We start from the raw sequence: 25,312 nt of genomic DNA, 5'->3' as shown, positions 1-25,312 counted from the left end.
AACATATGTTATTGTCTTTTTCTTTCTACTTCACTTAGTATGAAAGCCTTTCTGTCCATCCCTGTTGTTGCAAATGGCATTATTCTTTTTTATGGCTGAGTGTTCCACTGTGTTAACGTATAGGTGTCTTTTTGAGACTGACCATCTTTTCAAAACTTAGATCATTGTGTTCTCTTTGGATTTTGATCTCCAAAGCATATGGATTCATGAGCCACCATTATGTTGATCTGTGCTTGTCAGATTTATCATATAAAAATACAGAAGATTCATGTTATACTCTTATTGCTAAAAAGTCATTCACTAAAATTCAAATGGAATGGGCATACTTTTTAAAAAAATTTGACAATTCTAACTTTAGCACAAGGATCTAATCTATACTAGAACTGAATTTTTCTTTCTTTAAACAATGCACCATATTTTATTTAGTATAAAGGTATTGTACAAAGGTTTTATTCATGTTCTGCAACTTGAATGACTAAGAAAATGTCAGGAGTGTTTTATTGCAATTAATTTAATAGTTTATAAGCTTTAAAAATTTATAAGTTTTATATACTTTAGATCCTCAGTAGTTTAGGATAGCTAGCATCATGATTGTATACACAAATTCAAACACTAACGTTCATTTACGAAGTTGAGTAAGTCTGTTTTGATGTTTTAGAGTGAATTTCCATATTAAATACTCAACAAGTCAAGTTTTGCTGTTGCTGATTTGTATGTGATGACTACAGTGGGGACTTGGTGAGGTCATGCCTCCTGGGAAAACAATAAACAATTATTTCAGTTTAACTTGAGGAACGAGAGTTTGCTGCCTCCTCCTCCTCAAAGAAAAGAATAGACCCTTTACAGACATAACTGCCCTGATGGGTCTAAAAATACCTTTTCCTGAAAAAATGATATGACTAATCATTTTATTTTCTCTGTATTCTAAATAATTATTTACAGCATTGATGCTGGGGCTCTGATTATTCTCTGTAGTGAAGGTACTTGTCACTCTTTCCTTAATTTCTTCAAACACCCAGCAGTAAATCTTGATCAGAGAATTTTGTCAGCATTCTGATAAAAGTATCGGAACACTTCCTTTTTCCCCTTAATATTCCTTAAAATGACAGAAATATATAGTCCAAGGATTTTAAAGGTATCTGTAGTATGTAGAAATTGTTCATTCAATACTTTTTAATATAAAAATTTCTATTTGATTGTAAACTATACAGTACTCTTAAGATTTAAGCTTTGCTATCAAATTTTCATACACAAGACACATAGGGAATTAACTAGGTTTAAAATTACTCAGCCTAACTTTTTTATTTTTGAAAAAGATTCTATTTTTAAGAAATCTTTGTAGGAGTTCCCAAATTCAGGCTTCTACAGTTTCTTCTTTTTTTAAAAAAAGTTTATTAGAGCATAGTTGTTTTACAGTGTTGTGTTAGTTTCAGGTGTACAGTAAAGTGACTCAATTATATATACACATATAGCCACTCTAGTTTAGATTCTTTTCCCATATAGGCCATTTCACATTACTGAGTAGTGTTTCCTGTGTTATATAGCAGGTTCTAGTTGCTTATATATTTTATATGTAGCAGTGTGTATATGTCAATCTTAACCTCTCAATTCCTACCCCCCTGCCCATCCCCCGGTGACCATTACCATAAATTTGTTTCTACATCTCTAATTTCATTCCTTTACATATAGCTGTCCAGTTTTCCCACTTATTAAAGAGTCTGTCTTTTCTCCATCGAATATTCTCATCTCCTTTGTCACAGATTAGGTGACCATTCATCAGTTTCTTAAAATACAAATTCTCAGAGATTGGGATTTAGTGAGTCTGAAATAAATGAAAGAAATATGTACTTTTCAGTTGACTCTCATAGTTTTATGAAAAGAATCCTGTATTTGTAATATATTGGAAAAAAATGACCAAAATGATAGCAATTGCAATTCAGCAGTTTATTTTGAGTGTTTTCACTTGAGAACCATAGCAGTGAACTTAGGTGATGTGGACTTTGCTGCTCTGAGTCGAGGAGGGTCACCTCTCTCAGCTAGGTAAGACAGGAAGATGCTCTTAAACTGAGATTTCAGTGCTCATTAGGAGTTGAGCAGGTGAATGGGGTTGGAAGAAGGAAAAGCAAATGAGAATGGCATATGTGAAAGATAGTCTATTCAAGGAATAAAAGAAATTGACTATGATTTGTTGATGGGGACAGCCAGGATAAGGAGGAAGTTCAGAAAGGCAACCAGCTTCAGAGTATGCAGGCCTATCCAAGTCATATAAAAAGTAGAGAACTCATACGAGCACTTGGAAAGCTATTAAAAGGATTTAAATAGGGGCATAACAGCATTACATTTTCAGTTTAGAAAAATTATTCACATTGGGGATTGGAAATGGATTGTGAGAAGATCTAACAAAAATCAAATGATCTACCCTTTATCTACTAAAAAAAAAGTCATGTCAAATCTACTTTATAAATGTCTCTACCTACTTCTTATAGGTCCTGTAGCCATTGACTTAAATTATGGTTCCTTTATAACTTATTTAGAGTAATTTGTTTTATTCCAGATCTAAGGTATCCATGAAATTACATTTTACCCTCAGTATTTTACCTTTCTTATATTATGCAACTTAAAACATTTTTTATATTTAATATCACAAATCAATGCTAATATTTTAAAAATGGTAACTTTTAATGTCAGTAAATAATGCTAATAAGTCTGCTATCAAGGTAATACTCATTGACATATGTATATTCAAATAATACAATATTTTTTAATATGATATTGGTTGTGTCTTGTGGAATCAAAAGTAACAACTTGCTTTACTGTATTTCCCTCTCCAACACTATAAAATGTTATTAATATTATCTCAAGTTTCTTTCCAAGGCAAAAATGTATACATATTCTATATTCCTTCTTTTGAATTTACATAAAAGGAATCTTGTGAGACCCATTCTGTCCCTGCTTTGTAAATTTAATATATCTGTGACCTTTCCCCCTAATAACAGAACATTTTATTCATTTTATCACTTGTACCATTGTGGCATGCTGTATAGGTATACCTTAACTTTTTAAACCACGTCTTAATGATTATCTTTAGCTTATTTCCAATTTTTTATTTACACAAAGAAAGCAACAGTGAACCTTTTTATACTTCTGTCATGTTATTTGTACAATTATTTCCATCAGTTCAGTTCAGTTCAGTCACTTAGTCGTGTCTGACTCTTGGCTGCAGCACGCCAGGCTTCCTTGTCCATCACTAAGTCCCAGATGCCATCCAACCATCTCATCCTCTGTCATCCCCTTCTCCTCCCACCTTCGATCTTTCCTAGCATCAGGGTCTTTTCAAGTGAGTCAGTTCTTCACATTTGGTGGCCAGAGTATCGGAGTTTCAGCTTCAGCGTCAGTCATTCCAGTGAATATTTAGGATTCATTTCCTTTAGGATGGACTGGTTGGATCTCCTTACAGCCCAAATGACTCTGAAGAGTCTTCTCCAGCACCACAGTTCAAAAGCTTCAACTCTTTGACGCTTCAGTTCAGTCTCTCAGTTGTGTCCAACTCTTTGCGACCCCATGAATCACAGCATGCCAGGCCTCCCTGTCCATCACCAACTCCCGGAGTTCACTCAAACTCAAATCCATGGAGTCAGTGATGCCATCTAGCCATCTCATCCTCTGTCGTCCCCTTCTCCTCCTGCCCCCAATCCCTTCCAGCATCAGAGTCTTTTCCAATGAGTCAACTCTTTGCATGAGGTGGCCAAAGTACTGGAGTTTCAGCTTCAGCATCATTTCCTCCAAAGAAATCCCAGGGCTGATCTCCTTTAGGATGGACTAGTTGGATCTCCTTGCAGTCCAAGGGACTCTTTAAGAGTCTTCTCCAACACCACAGTTCAAAATCATCAATTTTTCGGCGCTCAGCCTTCTTCATGGTCCAACTCTCACATCCATACATGACCACAGGAAAAACCATAGCCTTGACTTAGCTTTCTTTAAAGTCCAACTCTCACGTCCATACATGACTACTGGAAAAACCATACATGACTATGGAAAAATTATTTCCATAGGTGTGTGGAGAATAACCACTCAAATTTGAGAAGATAATATTTAATCACAGCTTGCCAAAATAAAGAAACTTTGTGTTTAGCAGTAACTCAAAGTCAGGCAGGGGAGTCATTAAGTTTCATTCTGGTGAAAGTGGTTGACTTTCTTGTTTGCCTGATTAGAAGTTGTTGGCAGGGGGAAGCTGGAGGTAGGGCCAGAAGAAGCTGGGCATCTTCCGTGATTGGTTTTGGGAGCATATTTGACTTTCACTGGTTTGTCCTAAGTCTCCTGTTGGAATTCCAGGTCAAAATGTGTGTTTGTATGTGTAATTTTTAATAAATTATTAAATATGCTCATTTCTCTTCCACCCCTTATAGCTCAAGGTTTTATCAAAGTGTTTGCCAGTCTGATAGGTAAAAATTAATGTACATATAAAAATGTGTACATGTTCAATTTATTTTAAATTTCTAGAATTATTTATTAGAATAAGTATAAGCCTATGAAAAAGCTGTTATATGTCACTTCATGGCAGAAATAACTCATAATTAAGTACAACAAAGAATAATTTTATATTTATGAGATTTTTGACTAATTGATATACTGTAACCATTGTTGGAAAATCACAGTAAACTAAAAGTTTATAAAATTTAAGTTTACTGAGTTTTCAGTAATAGCTTGGCTTTTAGGCTTTTTTGTAACATTTTCAGATTCTTAGCCTTTGTTAGATATTTTAAATGTATTTTGATTTGTAAAGAAAACATGCAGCTCTTTCAGGTGTAGTTTGAAAATGGTAGTGTGAGTTTCAGTGATTATCTTTTTTTTAATTGGTAACCAACTATATTTCTTTAAGCGGTTTCAAGTTTGGACTCTTGAAATCTTAATTGTATGTTCATCTTCTATACCTGAAATTCATTATTTTATCTTGAGTATTCTTTTTTACATTTCATAATATTTTCCTGTCTAGTTTTTTTTTTAATTTCATAAAAATCAAGCATCCAAATTAGCTTTCCTTAAGTATATTTTGTATTCTTTTTATTGTTAGGTACTTAAAATGACACCTTTAAAATTTTTGTTTAGGTCTGCATGAATTTGATGCATTGAAGGATCCTGAAGTGAATGAATTCCGAATAAAAATGCGCAGATTCAGTGAGGAAAAGATTCAGTCGCTTGTGGGATTATCTTGGATGGATTGGCTAAAGCATACTTATCCACCTGAGCTTGAACCATCCGTCCCTGAAAATTTAGAAGATAAACTTTATGGAGGAAAGCTCATTGTGGCTGTTCATTTTGAAAATTGTCAGGTAGTATTATATTAAGAAATACTTTATAATAAACTTGTGAATTTTCCCAGAATGTAGCACCAATCTTAGAGGAGGCTGTTGCTCACCTAGTAAACACTGACAAAGATCATTTTAGACTTAAGATGGAAATATATTTTAGGATTAGGTATGACAGTCTAAAGTGACATATTCTTTGCACGCATACAGTTTTTTGATGCATTTTTGTCTATATCAGGGTCCAAAAACTGCAGTGTTTTTGAATGGTTTTTATATTTTTAAGGTTATGTAAAAAACTCAAACAATTTTAAAGGGATGTTAAAAAGAAAGAAAAGGAAGAATATGCAATAGAGACTCATTTTTTGTCAGTAAAGTCTAGTTCTTTAGAGAAAAAGTTTGCCAAACCTGATTGTAAATAATATAGATATAATGTAGATATAATTTATTTTCTCATGTTGTTTTCGTCTTGTTTATAAAATGAAAGATTTGATCAAAAGAGCTCTTTTTTCTATTGTCTTAATTTTGCATTCTATGAATATGTGATCTAAGTGCTGATATGGAATTGGGCATTATAACAGAGAGTATATACAGTTAATGTGTATCTGAATGTTCATAGAATTTCACAAGCTAAATTCTGCTTCTCCTTTTGTTTCAAGTATACTTATTTTATCATTTAGGCTCTGGCCTTAGAATTAGGGTATGAGAGCAGGGATATTTTGTTTTGTCCTTCAGTTACTATGGTAAAAATGACAAAACCTTTATCAGTAACCATTCTATGTTGAGGGCTTTCCAGGTGACTCAGTGGTAAAGAATCATGCATTGTTGATAGAGCTGAAACAGGAATTTCACTGTTAGAAGGTGATTAGAATCCAGCTTGAAAATACTGACTGTGGGCAATTTGTGAAATCTAGGTCAGTCTGAATTTCATCACATATGGGTCAAATCTCTACTAGATATATAAATTTTAGTGTGATCGTTATTATGTATACGTGTGTTAGTCATTCAGTGGTGTCTGACTGTGATGCTGTGAACTAACTGTAGACTTCCAGGATCCTCTGTCTGTGGAATTCTCCAGGCAAGATTACTGGAGTGGATAGCCATTGCATTCTCTAGGGGATCTTCCCAACCCAGGCATCGAATCTCCTACATTGCAGCCAGATTCTTTACTGTCTGAGGTACCAGGGAAGCCCCGTGATCATCATTGTAAGAGATTATATGTGATAAGAGTGTTCTAAAGTCAGAAAAAAAGACTGACATTGTGAAATCTTACTGTATTCCAAGCAGTCATAGAACTTAACGGTAAAAGGAGTTTAGAGATCATCTTGGTAGGCTCTTTATAGAATATAATAATTCTTTCATCATTCTTTATAGCCTATGTCCCTAACCTGATATATCCATTAGCTATGGGGAGTGTTCTGCTTATAAAATATTGATAGCATATTTTCATTGGGAGCAAGAACACATTTAAATATTGTATTAAAAAAATTTTTTTAAATTCATAGTGGCTTTCTGTGATTTCTGGTATTCTGGTTATACTTTCTTATTTGAATAAGTATCCATTCAGTCTCCCTCTATTCTACATGCCATGTATTCAGCTAATTGAAATATATCTATTATCTCTCCTTAGTCTCCTTTTCTTCTGGCTACCTATTTCCCAGAGGCTAAACCAAAAGAGTTTTGGATCATATAGAATAGTAAATTTTAAAGTTATTAAATCAATTTGGCAAGTCACAGTTTATAGCTTTTTATTTAGGCTGTTATTCCTTTAAAAATGCCCTATACCGTGATTTATTACCAACACTGTTTCATAATTGAATAAACATTCATGTTACCGTCAAAAAATAGGAATGGCAAAATTTCAGAGTAAAGTACGTTTGGTTACCATCATGCATGTATTCCCTCCCTGCCCAGTTCTATAGAATCCTTATTTGGCCATTTCAGCATCACTGCTGATGACCAGCATTGGGAACCAGCATGTGGGGAGACTGTAGTAAACATGAGATGAATTGTAACAAAGTATTCATTTAGGTTAAAAAATGATTTTCCAAGATTGGTAGGAGTGAAGAAAATGTACTGAAACGTTAAATGTAAAGGGTGTATATGTGTAAGCATTGTGTCTCATTGGATACAATGTAGTATAAATACTACTACTAATTACAAATGTAAAGAGTGATATTTTCACTGTAAATATAAAATTGCTTTCTTTTTTCTACCCTCCTTTTTAGGATGTGTTTAGTTTTCAGGTATCTCCTAATATGAATCCTATCAAAATAAATGAATTGGCAATCCAAAAACGTCTAACTATTCATGGGAAAGAAGATGAAGTTAGCCCTTATGACTATGTGTTGCAAGTCAGCGGGAGAGTAGAATATGTGTTTGGTGATCACTCACTAATTCAGTTCCAGGTATGTGTTTTAACTGTCAATTTACCATTTATGAATTCTTTGAGTAGATGTCTTATGCAGAGCATTCAAGTGCCTCAGATTATGTTTGGAGTATAGTGGAGTTTAAGATACATGTAGTGAGACATCCCTCCCCCAACCATAAGGTACGTTATTTAAAGAGGAGAATCCTGATTTTGCCTTCAAGGAACTTGAAGATATTTTTGTTGAAATTACATTTGGAGACTGAAAATAGTTGTTGCATAAAGAATAATAGACTAAGTGACACGTTAGAGGTAAATAGTAATTGACTTTTAGAAAAGTATTTGATTACTTTTATTTGTGATTTTTGGTGTTTGTATGAAGCAAGAGGGATAATGGCCTCCCAATTATGAAGTGATGTCTCTTTTGACAAGGAGCTCTGATTTATTAGCCAGATAACAAGGGATTTTATATCTCCCTTCTCTTTTTTTCAGGTATTTAGTGTAGCCTTTAGTTCTTGGTTTAGTAGGTAGAAAATCTTCTGGCAGTTATAACCTTCATGCACAGCTTTGGGATCTGTTGCATTCTGACAGTTTGAACTCTAGCCCTGAGAGGGAGAAGATGGAAAGTGCTTGGTGGTAACATAAAAGTATTGACTTCTTCCCTTCATGTTCTGCCATCTTTTAAGTAGCCTTCTGCTTCTTTAATACTTTTTAAAAAAACCTTAGCAAGGGGAAAGTATATTGTTTTGCCCAAACTGGAATTTGTTATTACAAAGAAAACTAAAAGCATGTGTGCATTTTGTTATGGTTTTTTTTGTATGTGCAAGGTTGTGTGAGAAAGAAAATGTAGAATGTAGGCGAAGGACTTTGAAAGAAATGGAATGATGCATCTTTCATAGTGAAAAGTTTTTGACTGAATATATTTATCATAGTATCATGTTAACTCCCACATATAGGCCATTCTTGAAATTTTTTTTTTAATATCAGAAATGTATTTTCAGAGGTTCTGAATTGAATGCACTATACTGTATACTTTATACTATCTAAAGTGAATCACACTTTATATCTGTATAGGAAATTTATTTTGGTGAGGAATACATTGTATTTTTCTTCATTTTGTTAGAATCATTGGTATTGTAAATAATCACCCTTTTCTTTATATGCCTCTGGAGAGTTATTTTGGTTTCATGGAAATGGAACAGAGCATCACACTTGGATAGCCAGTAGGTTTTTGATGTAAAGACACTAGTGGTTGCCTTGAGGCCTGTGCTAATAAGGTACCATGTCTACCTCAGGGATCCATGGAAAGCTGGCCACCTCAGGACTTTAAAAAAATGGCTACTCATGTACTGCATATTCACCTTTCTTCACTTACTGGCCAGAGCTTGCACTGTAGCATCACAGTCTATGATCAAGTTCTGCCCCTGGAAAAGTATGCCAGTTGGTCATCCTGTCAAGTATGGAGTGCAGAAAAGAGGGAAAAAAACAAAACAACATATATACTGTGACACATATTTCTCTAAGGTTTAGCAAACAAAAAAACTCAGTCAGGTGGATTTAAATCCAGGTCTTAGAGATACCTGATGTGTTGGGTTTTTAGTTCTATAATCTATTAAAGGGGGAAAATCTGTCTTCTAGAGTTAAGAAGATTAGCTCTGACATAGAAGAAGTATCTAGTTCTTAGATACTTAGGTGTTCACTTAATGATAGCTATTTTATGTTTTGATTTTAATTTCTCATATCTTTGACAAGGAATTGTTAATATAGACTTTCAACATTGTTCTAATGTTGTTCAGCTTAATTTTATTTTTCTCTTGATTTAAGTTTTGTTTGAAAATCCTTGCCTTACTTTCCCTTGCCACTGTAGTATATCCGGAACTGTGTGATGAACAGAACATTGCCCCATTTTATACTTGTGGAATGTTGCAAGATCAAGAAGCTGTATGAACAGGAAATGGTTGCCATAGAGGCTGCCATAAATCGAAATTCATCTAACCTTCCTCTTCCATTACCACCAAAGAAAACTCGAATTATTTCTGTAAGTTTCACATATGAACTTTTGGTGACCTTAAAAGCCATGTGATTTTTTTTGTTGTTGCTGTTGTTAGGTTGTATGCTTAATCCTCCCACACATATTCTTTGCTCAGTTCTCCTATCGAAACTAATTCATGTTTTGCTAAAGATCCATCACCATTTATTAATAGTAATTTTTTAAGCTACTATTATTTTTCCATACCCAAGCTACATATGATTCTAAATAGATCATTTATGTTTTTGATTATCTTTAGATGCTAAAGAAAAATGCCCTCAAATTGAGTATATTTTGAGATTAGAGCTAAATGTGAGACTTCAGAGAGCAAGTTGAGGCATTCCAGTAGAAAAGTTAGATGTGCTGAGATAGTTGATTTTCTGGTATATCTCATTTGTATTAGCTTAAAATAGTGTTTTGGTGTAATTTGTCTGTTTTCTTCTTATTGAACTTTTAGACTTTAAATGTAACAAAGACATTTCTTCTAGCATCTAATATTTTTATAAAGCAGACCTTTAAATTTGTGTTCATTGGAGTACTTAAGAGTTTTTAAATAGTTTTTCCATCTTAAGAAAAACCATTCCTTGATAATATATTACCTGTATATTAATTTATATTGTCAATTCTTTATTTATCCAAAGCTTTTAATACCATTTGTTTATGGTGTCTAGTGAATTTTGTAGCAGTATTGTTTTACCTTGAGAACTAAGGGCTAGTGGTTGTGATGCTTAAGTTAATATATGTGGTTTTCAGTTGTTAGTTCAGAGTTGTATTTTCATTATTTTACCAGTGCACATGCGAACTGATAAGGCAGTTTCATTGTTGGCCTCAAATATTCATTTCTTAATTAAATATTAAGAAATGAGTAATTAAATGAATTCTTAATTAAAATTAAAAATTAATACCCTGTATTTTTTCATTTTTTACCAGCATGTTTGGGAAAATAACAATCCTTTCCAAATTGTCTTGGTTAAAGGAAATAAACTTAACACAGAAGAAACTGTAAAAGTGAGTACTTGTTTAGATTTGAATTTATCTTCTGCTCTGTTATTTGAATTCACTAATATGCTCAGTTAAGGACAGATGGGAGACTAAATGTTATCCATTTTGGTCAGTTACAGGATATAGAATATGGCAGTTTATTATAGAAAAATTATAAATCTTTGTTTTAAAATATTCTTTGCATAGTTGGAGATGTACTGGATAGATTGACATTTCCCCAGTGTATGTTATGGAAAAGAAATTGGTTTAGATCAAGAATTCAGCAAGTGAAATTTAAGCCAAAACTGTAGGTCACATGTTTCTGTGCAGGCTTATTCTTCTTTTTCGGCTTTGGTCAGAGCTTCCCTCAGCCTCTTTTAGGCGCCACCCCCCTGCCTTTTTCTTTTCCTTTTAAACTTGCTGAACAGACAGAAAATGTAATACCATTCCTGAAATAAAATAGATGACTACATTGTAGACCACAACTTGTTAACACATGGGGATTTATTGCACCACCCCTACAATTAAGTAAAGACTTAACAAGGCATTTTGCTTCAAAGTGTAAAGCATGCGTTTTCCTCTATTTTGCTTGGCAGGAAATGAAGTGAATAGTTTTGTGATCCAAGAAAGAGATTCAGTTAGTTTGAGATGTTTGCTGGCATGAGGATATATTCAGGAGTACCTTGCCAAAGATTACCAATGCCTTGTTTTTCTAAGTGGACATTAAAGATTCTTTGGGTAGCTGTCATTAAAATAAGGGTGTTTTCTCTTATATTCTTAGCTAGATTTTAATTTTTAAGACCAACTAGCCTTGTTTTCTATTTTAATGGTAATTTAATTTTTCCCTTGAATTTAAATTTTCTTTCTTAATCTTTTCCAGTTGTAAAAGTATAACATGTTTGTTGCAGCAGTTAAAAAAAGTCCAAATATGATTTAAGAAAGAAGTTGCTAATCTCTCCTCATCTCTTTACCATCACATGGGATTCAAGGTCAATAGGCCTTGAGTGACCTCCATGTTTATACAAATATATATAAACTTATGGTTGTGTTTATTTTATTGATTGGTTGGTTTGTTAAAGAAAAGGGATGATGTTATATATATTAATCTATAATTTGATTTGTTCATTTTATATCTTAGATGATTCTCTGGATTATTAAATATTAAGTAGAGTTCCTTGGATATTACTTTTCTAAGGGCAGAAGTCATATATTGGCAAATATACCCTCAATATACCTACCTTTACATATGGAGTGTTTTTCTTAAACATATATGTATCATTTTGCTCAGTGGTTTGTATGAATCCATGTATAATTTGCATTCTAAAAATGGGAATTACTACTTATTCTTCCCATTTGTTAGGTTATTGTTATTTATTAGCTATTTAATTCTTTTCTAGCTACTGTTTCTCTGAAGCCTTTCATCCTTACTCAGTTTATTCCTAAAGAAGACCAAAGAAGCATTTACTATATGCCTTTATTTTTCTTGAGCATTATGCTTTATTTTTGTCTTTGACAGATTACTTATGAGTAACATTTTATTTCTATAGGTTTTACCAACTTCCATCAGCTATTCTAAGCTGGATTGATTTTATTGTTTGTGGTCATATATTTTTAGGACTAGTGGGCTTAATATTAGTATTTAAAGTACCCTCTCCCTTCCCACTCCATCTGCTTCTCTGGTTCTCCCTCCTTTACCCTTTTTCTCTTTTCAGAGAGGTTACATAGATGAATTGAAGTAAGTTAATGCAATTATGGCATCACTTTCTTGTACGTACATCTCTCTCTCTTTTTTTAAATTGCTGTTCAGATTAGGAGTTCCAGTATAATGTTGAAGAGAAATCTGGAGGGGAAAAAAAAGATTAGGGGTAGATGAGGAGCAGGGAACTTTACTTCTTTCTTTCCAAACTTTTCTTTTCTTGATGTACTGACTAGGACCTTGGTGTGATACCTGAATAAAAATGATGAGAGCAAACATATCAGTCAGGTTTCTCCCAAGAAAAATAATAATAGGGTGTTTGTGTATGTGTATGTATATATATATGCATACACACAGAGATTTATTGATTTTTAATTTTGTCTGTGCTTGGTCTTTGTTGCTGCATGGGCTTTCTCTAGTTGCTTCAAGTAGGGGCTGTTCTCTAGTTATGCTTTGCAGGCTTCTTCTGTTGCAGTGCACAGATTCTAGGGCCTGCGGGCTTCTGTAATAGTGGCACATGTGGAATCTTCCTGGACCAGGGATAGAACCCATGTGCCCTGAATTTGCAGGCAGATTCTTAACCACTGAACCACCAAGAAAGTCCACCACACATAGATTTATTTAAGGAATCTGCTCATATAATTATGGAGGTGTTTAAGTTCCACAGTCTGTGAAGTTTGTTTGCAAACTGGAAAACCAGAAGACCTGATGGTTTAGTTCCACTCTGAGTCTGTCTGTATTTAGTCGGTCAGTCGTGTCTGACTCTATAGCCCGCCAGACTCTTCTGTCAGTGGGATTTCCCAAGCCACAGTACTGGAGCACGTTGCCATTTCCTACTCTAGCGGATCTTCCAGGCCAAGGCATTGAACTGGCATATCTTGCCTCCCCCCATTGGCAGGTTGGTTCTTTACCACTAGTGCCACCTGGAATGCCTGAAAAACAGGAGGCACCTATGGTGTAGTTCCTGTGGAAGTTCTGTAAGCTCAAGACCCAGGAAGAGCTGATGTTTGTCAGGCAAGAATTCTGTCTTACACTCAGGAGGGCCAATCTTTTTGTTCTGTTCATTTCTTCCACTGAATGGATTAGAGCCACCTACTCTAAAGAAAAGGACATCTTTTTTGGGTGTTAGTTCTAAAAGGTCCTGTAGGTCTTCATAGAACCGTTCAACTTCAGCTTCTTCAGCGTTACTGGTTGGGGCTTAGACTTGGATAACTGTGATATTGAATGGTTTGCCTTGGAGATGAACAGAGATCATTCTGTCGTTTTTGAGATTGCATCCAAGTACTGCATTTCGGACTCTTTTGTTGACCATGATGGCTACTCCATTTTTTCTGAGGGATTCCTGCCCACAGTAGTAGATGTAATGGTCATCTGAGTTAAATTCACCCATTCCAGTCCATTTTAGTTCGCGGATTCCTAGAATGTCGACATTCACCCTTGCCATCTCTTGTTTGACCACTTCCAATTTACCTTGATTCATGGACCTGACATTCCAGGTTCCTATGCAATATTGCTCTTTACAGCATCGGATCTTGCTTCTAACACCAGTCACATGCACAACTGGGTATTGTTTTTGCTTTGGCTCCATCCCTTCATTCTTTCTGGGGTTACTTCTCCACTGATCTCTTGTAGCATATTGGGCACCTAATGACCTGGGGAGTTCCTCTTTTGGTATCCTATCATTTGGCCTTTTCCTACTGTTCATGGGGTTCTCAAGGCAAGAATACTGAAGTGGTTTGCCATTCCCTTCTCCAGTGGACCACGTTCTGTCAGACCTCTCCACCATGACCCGCCTGTCTTGGGTTGCCCTGCAGGCATGGCTTGGTTTCATTGAGTTAGACAAGGCTGTGGTCCTAGTGTGATTAGATTGACTAGTTTTCTGTGAGTATGATTTCAGTGTGTCTGCCCTCTGATGCCCTCTTGCAACACCTACCATCTTACTTGGGTTTCTCTTACCTTGGGTGTGGGGTATCTCTTCACGGCTGCTCCAGCAAAGCATAGCCGCTGCTCCTTACCTTGGACGAGGGGTATCTCCTTACCTTTTAGAACTAACACCCCAAAAAGATGTCCTTTTCATTATAGGGGACTGGAATGCAAAAGTAGGAAGTCAAGAAACACCTGGAGTAACAGGCAAATTTGGCCTTGGAATGCGGAATGAAGCAGGGCAAAGACTAATAGAGTTTTGCCAAGAAAGCGCACTGGTCATAGCAAACACCCTCTTCCAACAACACAAGAGAAGACTCTACACATGGACATCACCAGATGGTCAACACCGAAATCAGATTGATTATATTCTTTGCAGCCAAAGATGGAGAAGCTCTATACAGTCAACAAAAACAAGACCAGGAGCTGACTGTGGCTCAGATCATGAACTCCTTATTGCCAAATTTAGACTTAAATGGAAGAAAGTAGGGAAAACCGCTAGACCATTCAGGTATGACCTAAATCAAATCCCTGATGATTATACAGTGGAAGTGAGGAATAGATTTAAGGGGCTAGATCTGATAGATAGAGTGCCTGATGAACTATGAAATGAGGTTCATGACATTGTACAGGAGACACGGATCAAGACCATCCCCATGGAAAAGAAATGCAAAAAAGCAAAATGGCTGTCTGAGGAGGTCTTACAAATAGCTGTGAAAAGAAGAGAGGCAAAAAGCAAAGGAGAAAAGGAAAGATATAAGCATCTGAATGCAGAGTTCCAAAGAATAGCAAGAAGAGGTAAGAAAGCCTTCTTCAGCGATCAATGCAAAGAAAAAGAGGAAAACAACAGAATGGGAAAGACTTGAGATGTCTTCAAGAAAATTAGAGATACCAAGGGAACATTTCATGCAAAGATGGGCTCGATCAAGGACAGAAATGGTCTGGACCTAACAGAAGCAGAAGATATTAAGAAGAGGTGTCAAGAATACATGGAAGAACTGTACAAAAAAGGTCTTCACGACCCAGATAATCATGATGATGTGATCACTAATCTAGACATCTTGGAAAATGAAGTCAGGTGTGCCTTAGAAAGCATCACTATGAACAAAGCTAGTGGAGGTGATGGGATTCCAGTTGAGCTGTTTCAAATCCTGAAAGATGATGCTGTGAAAGTGCCGCTCTCAATATGCCAGCAAATCTGGAAAATTCAGCAGTGGCCATAGGACTGGAAAAGGTCAGTTTTCATTCCAATCCCAAAGAAAGGCAATGCCAAAGAATGCTGAAACTACTGCACAATTGCATTCATCTCACATGCTAGTAAAGTAATACTCAAAATTCTCCAAGCCAGGCTTCATCAGTACGTGAACCATGAACTCCCTGATGTTCAAGCTGGTTTTAGAAAAGGCAGAGGAACCAGAGATCAAATTGCCAACATCCACTGGATCATGGAAAAAGCAAGAGAGTTCGAGAAACACATCTATTTCTGCTTTATTGACTATGCCAAAGCCTTTGACTGTGTGGATCACAGTAAACTGTGGAAACTTCTGAAAGAGATGGGAATACCAGACCACCTAACCTGCCTCTTGAGAAATCTGTATGCAGGTCAGGAAGCAACAGTTAGAACTGGACATGGAGCAACAGACTGGTTCCAAATAGGAAAAGGAGTACGTCAAGGCTGCATATTGTCATCCTGCTTATTTAACTTCTATGCAGAGTACATCATGAGAAACGCTTGACTGGAAGAAACACAAGCTGGAATCAAGATTGCCGGGAGAAATATCAATAACCTCAGATATGCAGATGACACCACCCTTATGGCAGAAAGTGAAGAGGAGCTAAAAAGCCTCTTGATGAAAGTGAAAGAGGAGAGCAAAAAAGTTGGCTTAAAGCTCAACATTCAGAAAATGAAGATCATGGCATCTGGTCCCATCACTTCATGGGAAATAGATGGGGAAACAGTGGAAACAGTGTCAGACTTTTATTTTTGGGGGGCTCCAAAATCACTGCAGATGGAGACTGCAGCCATGAAATTAAAAGATGCTTACTCCTTGGAAGAAAAGTGATGACCAACCTAGATAGCATATTCAAAAGCAGAGACATTACTTTGCCGACTAAAGTCCGTCTAGTCAAGGCTATGGTTTTTCCAGTGGTCATGTATGGATGTGAGAGTTGGACTGTGAAGAAAGCCAAGCGCCAAAGAATTGATGCTTTTGAACTGTGGTGTTGGAGAAGACTCTTGAGAGTCCCTTGGACTGCGAGGAGATCCATCCAGTCCATTCTGAAGGAGATCAACCCTGGGATTTCTTTGGAAGGAGTGATGCTAAAGGTGAAACTCCAATATTTTGGCCACCTCGTGCGAAGAGTTGACTCATTGGAAAAGACTCTGATGATGGGAGGGATTGGGGGCAGGAGGAGAAAGGGTCGATCGTGGATGAGATGGCTGGATGGCATCATGGACTCGATGGACATGAGTCTGAGCGAACTCCACGAGATGGTGATGAACAGGGAGGCCTGGCGTGCTGCGATTCTTGGGGTCGCAAAGAGTCGGATACGACTGAGCGACTGAACTGAACTGAACTCTAAGGAAGGTAATCTGCTTTAGTCAGTCTACCATTTAAATGTTAATCTTATCAAAAAGCAAACACTGTCACAGAAATAACCAGAATATCTGGACACCACAAGATCCAGTCAATGGATAAATGAAATTAACCATCACAGTAGATGTTTCTGTTTTGTTCTTTATTGTAAAGAAAAGCATTTAGTCTTTCAGCTTTAAGTACAATATTACCTGTAGGTTTTTCACACATGCCCTTCATTCAAGAATTTTTCTTCTCTTTTTACTTAGCTGAGAGTTTTTATACTAAAAGGGATAGAAAAAGTTTCACTTTGTCCAGTGCTTTTTACGTATTTCAGTTTAGTTCAGTTCAGTTCAGTCGCTCAGTCGTGTCCCACTGTTTCCGACCCCATGAATTGCAGCACGCCAGGCCTCCCTGTCCATCACCAAGTCCCTGAGTTCACTCAGACTCATGTCCATCAAGTCAGTGATGCTATCCTGCCATCTCATCCTCTGTCGACCCCTACTCATTCTGCCCCCAATCCCTCCCAGCGTCAGAGTCTTTTCCAATGAGTCAACTCTTCGCATGAGGCAGCCAAAGTACTGGAGTTTCAGCTTTAGCATCATTCCTTCCAAAGAAATCCCAGGGCTGATCTCCTTCAGAATGGACTGGTTGGATCTCCTTGCAGTCCAAGGGACTCTCAAGAGTCTTCTCCAACACCATAGTTCAAAAGCATCAATTCTTCAGCGCTCAGCTTTCTTTACAGTCCAACTCTCACATCCATACATGACCGCTGGAAAAACCATAGCCGTGACTAGACGGACCTTAGTCAGCAAAGTAATGTCTCTGCTTTTGAATATGCTATCTAGGTTGGTCATAACTTTTCTTCCAAGAAGTAAGTGTCTTTTAATTTCATGGCTGCAGTCACCATCTGCAGTGATTTTGGAGCCCCCCAAAATAAAGTCTGACACTGTTTCCACTGTTTTCCCATCTATTTGCCATGAAGTGATGGGACCAGCTGCCATGATCTTCGTTTTCTGAATGTTGAGCTTTAAGCCAACTTTTTTGCTCTCTTCTTTCAATTTCATCAAGAGGCTTTTTAGTTCCTCTTCACTTTCTGCCATAAGGGTGGTGTCATCTGCATATCTGAGGTTATTGATATTTTTCCTGGCAATCTTGACTCCAGTTAGTGCTTCTTCCAGCCCAGAATTTTTCATGATGTACTCTGCATAGAAGTTAAATAAGCAGGGTGACAATATACAGCCTTGACAGACTCCTTTTCTTATTTGGAACCAGTCTGTTGCTCCATGTCCAGTTCTAACTGTTGCTTCCTGACCTGCATGTAGGTTTCTGTATTTATTGAGATGATTTTGTAGCTTTTATATTTTATTCTGTTAATTGGATTTCCTTTTCATTTTTAAAAAGTAGCTACTTTTTTTTTGACTATGTGCAGTCTTCCCTGCTGCATGGGCTTTTCTTTAATTGTAAGCAGGGTCTGCCAATTGCGATGTGCTGGCTTCTCATTGCCTTGACTTCCCTTGTTGCAGAGCACTGGCTCTAGGGCATGCAGGCTCCTGTAGCAGCGGCATGTGGACTCAGTCGTTGTGGCTCTCTGGCTCCAGAGTACAGGCTGAATAGTTGTGGCACAAGGGCTTTGTTGCTCCATGGCAAGTGGGATCTTTTCAGGTCATGGATCAAACCTGTGTCTCCTGCATTGGCAAGCAGATTCTTTACCACTGAGCCACCAGGGAAGCCCCGATTTGACTGATTTTCAAAAGTTTTATGCACTACATGTTGAAGATGTAGTAGCCTTTTTATATATTGCTGATATTGATTTACTAATATTTTCGTATGCATTTGTATGTCTGTGCTCATGGAGAATATTCATCTGTACTTTCCATATAATATCTTTCTCTGATTTTAGAATTGGGATAATGTTGACCTTATAAATTGAGGTAAGAAGCCTTTCCCTCCTCAGTTTTCTGAACAAGTTTAAGTAGGATTGGTATTGTTTCTTCCGTAAATATTTGGTAGGATTTACTCCAAGCACCTGAACGTAGGGTTTTTTTAGTGGGAATATTTTTAATTAGAAATTTAATTTATTTACTGGATAGATAGACAGTCATAATTTCTATTTCTTTTGTGTCAACTCTGATTATTTTCATCTTTTGAAGAATTTAAAATTTATTTAAATTTATTGGCATTAAGTTCATTACAGCCCCTTAAATTAGTTTTTTTCTTGCTCTGTAACAAACTAACACAAACCTAGCAGCTTAAAACAACACATATATGTTAGTTCATATTTCTGTTGTTCAGAAGTCTAGGCATGGTGTGGCTGGGTTTTCTGCTTATAATCTTACCCGGTTGAAGTCCAGATGTTAATTGGGCTACATTACTTACTGAAGCTCTTGGGAAGAATCTGCTTCCAAGATGATTCAAATTCTTGGCCAAACTCACTTCCTTGCAGTTATAGGACTGAGGTTCTTATTTCCTTGATGGCTTTTGCTGAGAATTGCCCTCAGAATCTTTCATGTTCTTGTTCTTGGCTCTATTTTCAATTCTTGAAACAGAGTATTTCTGAAGCATTAAATCTTTTTCTGGCTTTGAATCTCCTGCGAGAAGAATCTGGTCCCTTTAAGGGCTCATCAGTAGGTCACGCCCATGAAGGATAATCTCCCTCCCGTTTTGTTTTGTTTGGGCATGCTATGTGGCATGTGCAGCCTTAGTTCTCCAACCAGGGATTGAATCTGCACTCCCTGCAGTGGAAGCATAGAGCTTTAACCATAGGATTGCCAGAGAAGTCCCTCCCTTTCTTAAAGTCACCTGTGTTTTATAGTAAAACCTAATCATGGGAATGAAATCCATTGTAATCACAGTCCCAGAGATCTTACAGGAGTAAGATCACATGATTCTGTGGAGTCTATAATGAAATCCTAGGTGTTCAATAAAGATTCTTTACTCTGCCTAGTTGGCACTTGAATGGCTTTCACTGTGAAAGCGCTTAGAATTCTGTAGCATAGAGCTTTCTGGTGGATCTTTTGCCTGCCTTGTAGCATTTCCCTTTTCATATGTCCATCTTGATATTCAGCAGAATCCTGAAATCAATGCTGCTCAAAATCTAGAAGATGGTATTTGTGTAGACAGAGAGCTCAGATTGCCCTCTAGTTATACCACTATTTGAAATCGTTTCTTCTGACTCAGGAAAGACAGTGGGGATCTCCCCAGTTTTGGCCTTTCTTCTTCGTTTTCTATTCTCATTTGCCCCAGTCTCCCTAGAAGTCCTGAGGCAGCAGTAGCAGAGCGCTAGTGGTAGCAGAACAGCAGTGGTTGCTAAAAATGCAGAGTTGAACATCCCTGTTTGATTAGAGGAGTTGTCGTTCGTCCTAAGGGAAATGGTGAATATCCTGATACCCACTCACCTGCTCCCCCTGCCCCTGTCTTCTCTGTTGAACATTGTTGTAGGAAATATGGGTGAATGAAGCCTCAGTTTTCTCGCTGGGTGACAATAAAAGGGGGCCCCTAGGCAGCCACAAAATATACTTGGATGATTTCAGAGTAGGATAAGCTCAGAAAACTTCTAGGTTTATTCCTGAGCTGTATGTATATGGATCAGAGTCACAACTGCCTATATACTTTGAGAACTGTGGCATAAACCATCACCAGCATCTCAAACTAGTCAGTGTATTTTGGTGCACATACTGGATAGTTCCAAATAGCCCTACAAAGAATTTGAAAACTGAACTGGTATTGGAACCACAACTCACAGAATGTTTGTTGAAACTTGCAGCTTAAAACTATTATCTCCTAAAACAAATTATCAACAGTCTCTATAGAATATAAATAAAACCCAGAGACTTATAATAGTCAAAATGGACTTCCTAGGTGGTGCAGTGGATAAGATTCTGCCTGCCAGTGCAGGTACATGGGTTTAGTCCCTGCTCTGGGAATATTCCACAGGCAGCTAAGCCGGTGCACCACAACTACTGAGCCCAGTCCCCTATAGCCTGTGCTCCACAACAAGAGAAGCCACCATAATGAAAAACTCCTGTTCCACAACTAGAAAAAGTCCCTGAGCAGCAACGAAGACCCAGTGCTGCCAAAAATAAATAAATTAAAACAATTTGTAGGGTACGATTCAGAATTAATTGGCATAAAAAGAACCAGGAAAATCTCAAGCCCTATGGACTATGGGAATCAACAGACAGCAATGCTGAGATGACATGAATGTTGGAAGTCTTCACAAACATGTTAAAGAAATTGTTATAAAAATGCTCCAACAACTAAGGGCAAAACAAACACAATGGAAAATAATGGGAAAAAATGAGAAAGTTGTAGCCACAATACACAGTTGTACTTCAGTATCTGCAGGGGTTTGCTTCCAGGATTCTCAGAGGAAGTTCAAATTACTATATAAAATGGCATGGTAGTTTTATAAAACCTATGCACAACCTATACTTTAAACCATCCTTTAATTACTTATTGCAACCCCATGGACTGTACCCTAATAGGCTCCTCTGTCCATGGGATTTTCCAGGCAAGAATACTGGAATGGGTTGCCATTTCCTTCTCCAGAAGATCTTCCCAACCCAGGGATTGAACCTGGGTCTTCCGCATTGTAGCCAGACGCTTTACTGTCTGAGCCACCAGGGAAGTCTTAATTACTTATAATACCTAATAAAATGTAAATGCTATATAAATTGTTACTGGAGTGCAGCAAATTCAAATGTGCTTATTATAACTTTTTGGAATTTTTTTCCAAAATACTTTTCATATTTGATTGCTTTAGTCTGAGGATGTAGTACCTGTGGATATGGAGGGAGAATAAAGGATGAACTAAGTGAAAAACAAATAATGAATTAAAAAACTCTGAATGGACTCCATAATGGAAATAGTGTGAAAAGAAAGAGTGAACTTGAAGATTAATCAATAAAATTTTCCATTTTGAACAACAATTTGAAAGAAAATGGAGGAGGAAAAACTCTATAGAGCCTCAGATACCTGAGTAACAATATCAGAAGTTCTAACACTTGTCTAATCTGAGTCTCTGAAAGAAAAGAGAAAGAGTGTGGCTGAGAAAAACTAAAGTAATTATTACTGGGAACTTTCCAAAGTTGGCAAAAGACATAAATATAACAGATTTAAGAAACTCAGTGAACCCTAAACATGATAAACTCAGACAGTTCCAAGCCCAGATACTTTCTCTTTCAAAATCATAATTTGATTCTTATTAGTCAAAAATCTTAACACCTCATAAGCCTAATTTTGTGGCTATCAGCATTCCTATCATGTTAAAATAGATATAACCTCAGGAAAGAAAAAACTGTGTTAATCTTTTTATCTTATTTCAGTACCTGTAACACTAGATAAATATTTGTGCAATGAATTAATACATTTTAATGTAACTGCCTCTGACATTTGTAAATCCTTAATTAAATGTAAGTCAGGGCTTCTCCCACTAAGTCAGAGCAACCATGCCTTTTTATTAAGTGGTTCTCAAGTGGCTAAGTGGTAAAGAATCCTCTGCATTGTAAGAGATGCGGGTTTGATCCTTGAGTTGGGATGATCCCTTGGAGGAGGAAATGGCAAGCCACTCCAGAATTCTTGCCTGGAAAATTCCTTGGACAGAGGAGCCTGGCAGGCTACAAGTCCATGGGGTCACAAGGAGTTGGACACGACTAAAGTGACTGAACACACACCCATATTTCTTGAAGATTTCCCAGCTGCCTTAGTGGTAAAAAATCCATCTGACAATGCAAGAGACACAGGAGACGTGGGTTAGACTCCTGGGTCAGAAAGATGGCAACCCATTCCAGTATTCTTGCCTATAAAATTCCATGGACGCAGGAACCTGGTGGACAGGGAGGCCTGGCGTGCTGTGTGCTTTCCATAGGGTTGCAAAGAGTCAGACACAACTGCACATTCATATGTACACTCGTATTTCATGAAACCATGGGAATTTCAGCCTGTTCGGACTCAGTTCAGTTCAGTTCACTCCAGTCGCTCAGTCGTGTCCAACTCTGCGACCCCATGGACTGCACGCAGAACGCCAGGCCTCCTTGTCCATCACCAACTCCCAGAGTCCACCCAAACCCATGTCCATCGAGTCGGTGATGCCATCCAACAAACTCATCCTCCATCGTCCCCTTTTCCTCCTGCCCTCAATCTTTCCCAGCATTAGGGTCTTTTCAAATGACTCAGCTCTTCACATCAGGTGGCCAAAGTTTTGGACTTTCACCTTCAACATCAGTCCTTCCAGTGAACACCCAGGACTGGTCTCCTTTAGGATGGACTGGTTGGATCTCCTTGCAATCCAAGAGACTCTCAAGAGTCTTCTCCAACACCACAGTTCAAAAGCATCAATTCTTCAGCACTCAGCTTTCTTTATAGTCCAACTTTCACATCCATACATGACCACTGGAAAAACCATAGCCTTGACTAGACAGACCTTTGTTGCCAAAGTAATGTCTCTGCTTTTGAATATGCTGTCTAGGTTGGTCATAACTTTCCTTCCAAGGAGTAAGCGTCTTTTAATTTCATGGCTGCAGTCACCATCTGCAGTGATTTTGGAGCCCAGAAAAATAGTCAGCCACTGTTTCCACTGTTTCCCCATCTATTTCCCATGAAGTGATGGAACCAGATGCCATGATCTTCGTTTTCTGAATGTTGAGCTTTAAGCCAACTTTTTCACTCTCCTCTTTCACTTTTCATCAAGAGGCTCTTTAGGTCCTCTTCACTTTCTGCCATAGTGTGGTGTCATCTGCATATCTGAGGTTATTGATATTTCTCCGGGCAATCTTGATTCCAGCTTGTGCTTCCTCCAGCCCAGTGTTTCTCATGATGTACTCTGCATATAAATTAAATAAGCAGGGTGACAATATACAGCCCTGACACACTCCTTTTCCTATTTGGAACCAGTCTGTTGTTCCATGTCCAGTTTGAACTGTTGCTTCCTGACCTGCATACAGATTTCTCAAGAGGCAGGTTAGGTGGTCTGGTATTCCCATCTCAGAATTTTCCACAGTTTATTGTAATCCACACAGTCAAAGGCTTTGGCTCTGTTTGGACTATTGATCGTTTTTTAGTTGTCTTATATAAAAAGGGATATAGTGGAACAAAAACGAAGTTAGGTGTTGATGCTGGGAAAAAGTTTCATTTCTTACCCAAAACAGTATTCTTAATTGGTAAGTTCAGGAATGTAGGCTATGTGTAGGCTTGACACATCCTGGCTGTAGCACAGTGGAAAGTCATTTCCATGACAAAGCCTGCCTTCTCTTGATCTCCAGATATTCTGGGATTTGTGAAAATGTGTCTGGAAGTTTACTGAGTTGGCCAATAAAATGTGTGATTGTAATTAAACAAGATGCTGTTTTAAAATTCTCAACTTTTCAGAGCCTGATGGTGATTCAGACAAAGCATCAGGAAATGTGGCGATTTTGACAAAATTTCACATGATGTAAACGTAGAGAATAATTTTTCTTACTGCTTTTTCTGAAAACAAAAACCATTTTAATGTCTTCTACAGGAGATTCTAGGTTCAGAAAGCACAAAGTTTTTCATTTCATTTTAAATGTAGATAAGTTTTTCTCCTCTTGTTTATTTTTAACCATGTATGAAATTCAGTTATATTAGTGGATTACAAGGAGATTTCTCAGTCAGACTTAGTTCTAGTGACTTGGTCTTAAATGATCACAGTTTGACTATTAGATAATGATTGGTATTTCAGCAGTTTTCTTCAGAATGTGCTGGGTCTCTTTTTGTTTATTGTTACCACACCCAAGTTAGAGTCATTCTTTATAGTTATTCTTTTATGTACAACGTTTACAGCTAGTGTAACTGAATGAACTTTTCTAGTTCATTCTACTTGAGTTCTTTTTTGAGTTTTATATTCAACTGACCCAGTCAGTCCTCTCCAGTATTCTATCCTGTATTCTCTCTGAATTCCATGGACAGAGGAGCCCATGGAGTTACAGTCCACAGGGTTGCAAAGAGTTGGGCTCGACTGAGAGACTAACACCTTCACTTTTTCCATATATCTGCATTTTGCTAATAGTTGGTTGATTCAGTGATAACCAACAGTTTTTTTTTTGTTTTGTTTTTAAAGTATTAACTAACATTTATTGAGTACTTTTTATATAGTGGGCTAATTTATTTTTATTTCTCAAAAATTGTCAAAAACTAAGAGATGCAAATGTTTTTAAGCTTAGCAGTTTGTTTTTAGTATCTTGTCTTTATCACAAAAACATGGAAAATATTTATTTTTAAACTTGTGATTTTTCTGAATAAACTATATATTCTGTATACAAAAGCTGATAGGTTCATAAGCCTTTAATGTCACTGAGAGTAAGAACTGAATATCATTTTTTTCCTGAAATTCCTATCTTCCATTCTATCATACAAAAGATGCAAAATATGGTTTATTTATATTTTGTTTTTCTTATAATTTCCCTAATCTCATTG

At 37.1% G+C, this 25,312-nt stretch overlaps 1 protein-coding gene across 1 annotated transcript in view; it reads left to right on the top strand.

Moving 5' to 3' along the window:
* The window catches only part of PIK3CB (phosphatidylinositol-4,5-bisphosphate 3-kinase catalytic subunit beta), a 99,953-nt gene that overhangs the window by 4,272 nt on the left and 70,369 nt on the right, over positions 1-25,312 (top strand). Inside the window, exons 3-6 of the mRNA XM_040233687.1 lie at positions 5,107-5,330; positions 7,532-7,711; positions 9,539-9,709; positions 10,631-10,708. Of these exons, the coding sequence (XP_040089621.1) occupies positions 5,107-5,330; positions 7,532-7,711; positions 9,539-9,709; positions 10,631-10,708 (653 nt within the window). The remainder of the gene's footprint in view (positions 1-5,106; positions 5,331-7,531; positions 7,712-9,538; positions 9,710-10,630; positions 10,709-25,312) is intronic.

This window comes from Oryx dammah, unplaced genomic scaffold (assembly GCF_014754425.2).
Source record: "Oryx dammah isolate SB20612 unplaced genomic scaffold, SCBI_Odam_1.1 HiC_scaffold_2, whole genome shotgun sequence".
In the NCBI taxonomy this organism is placed as follows: Eukaryota; Metazoa; Chordata; class Mammalia; order Artiodactyla; family Bovidae; genus Oryx; species Oryx dammah.
This window is presented reverse-complemented; position numbering and strand designations above follow the sequence as displayed.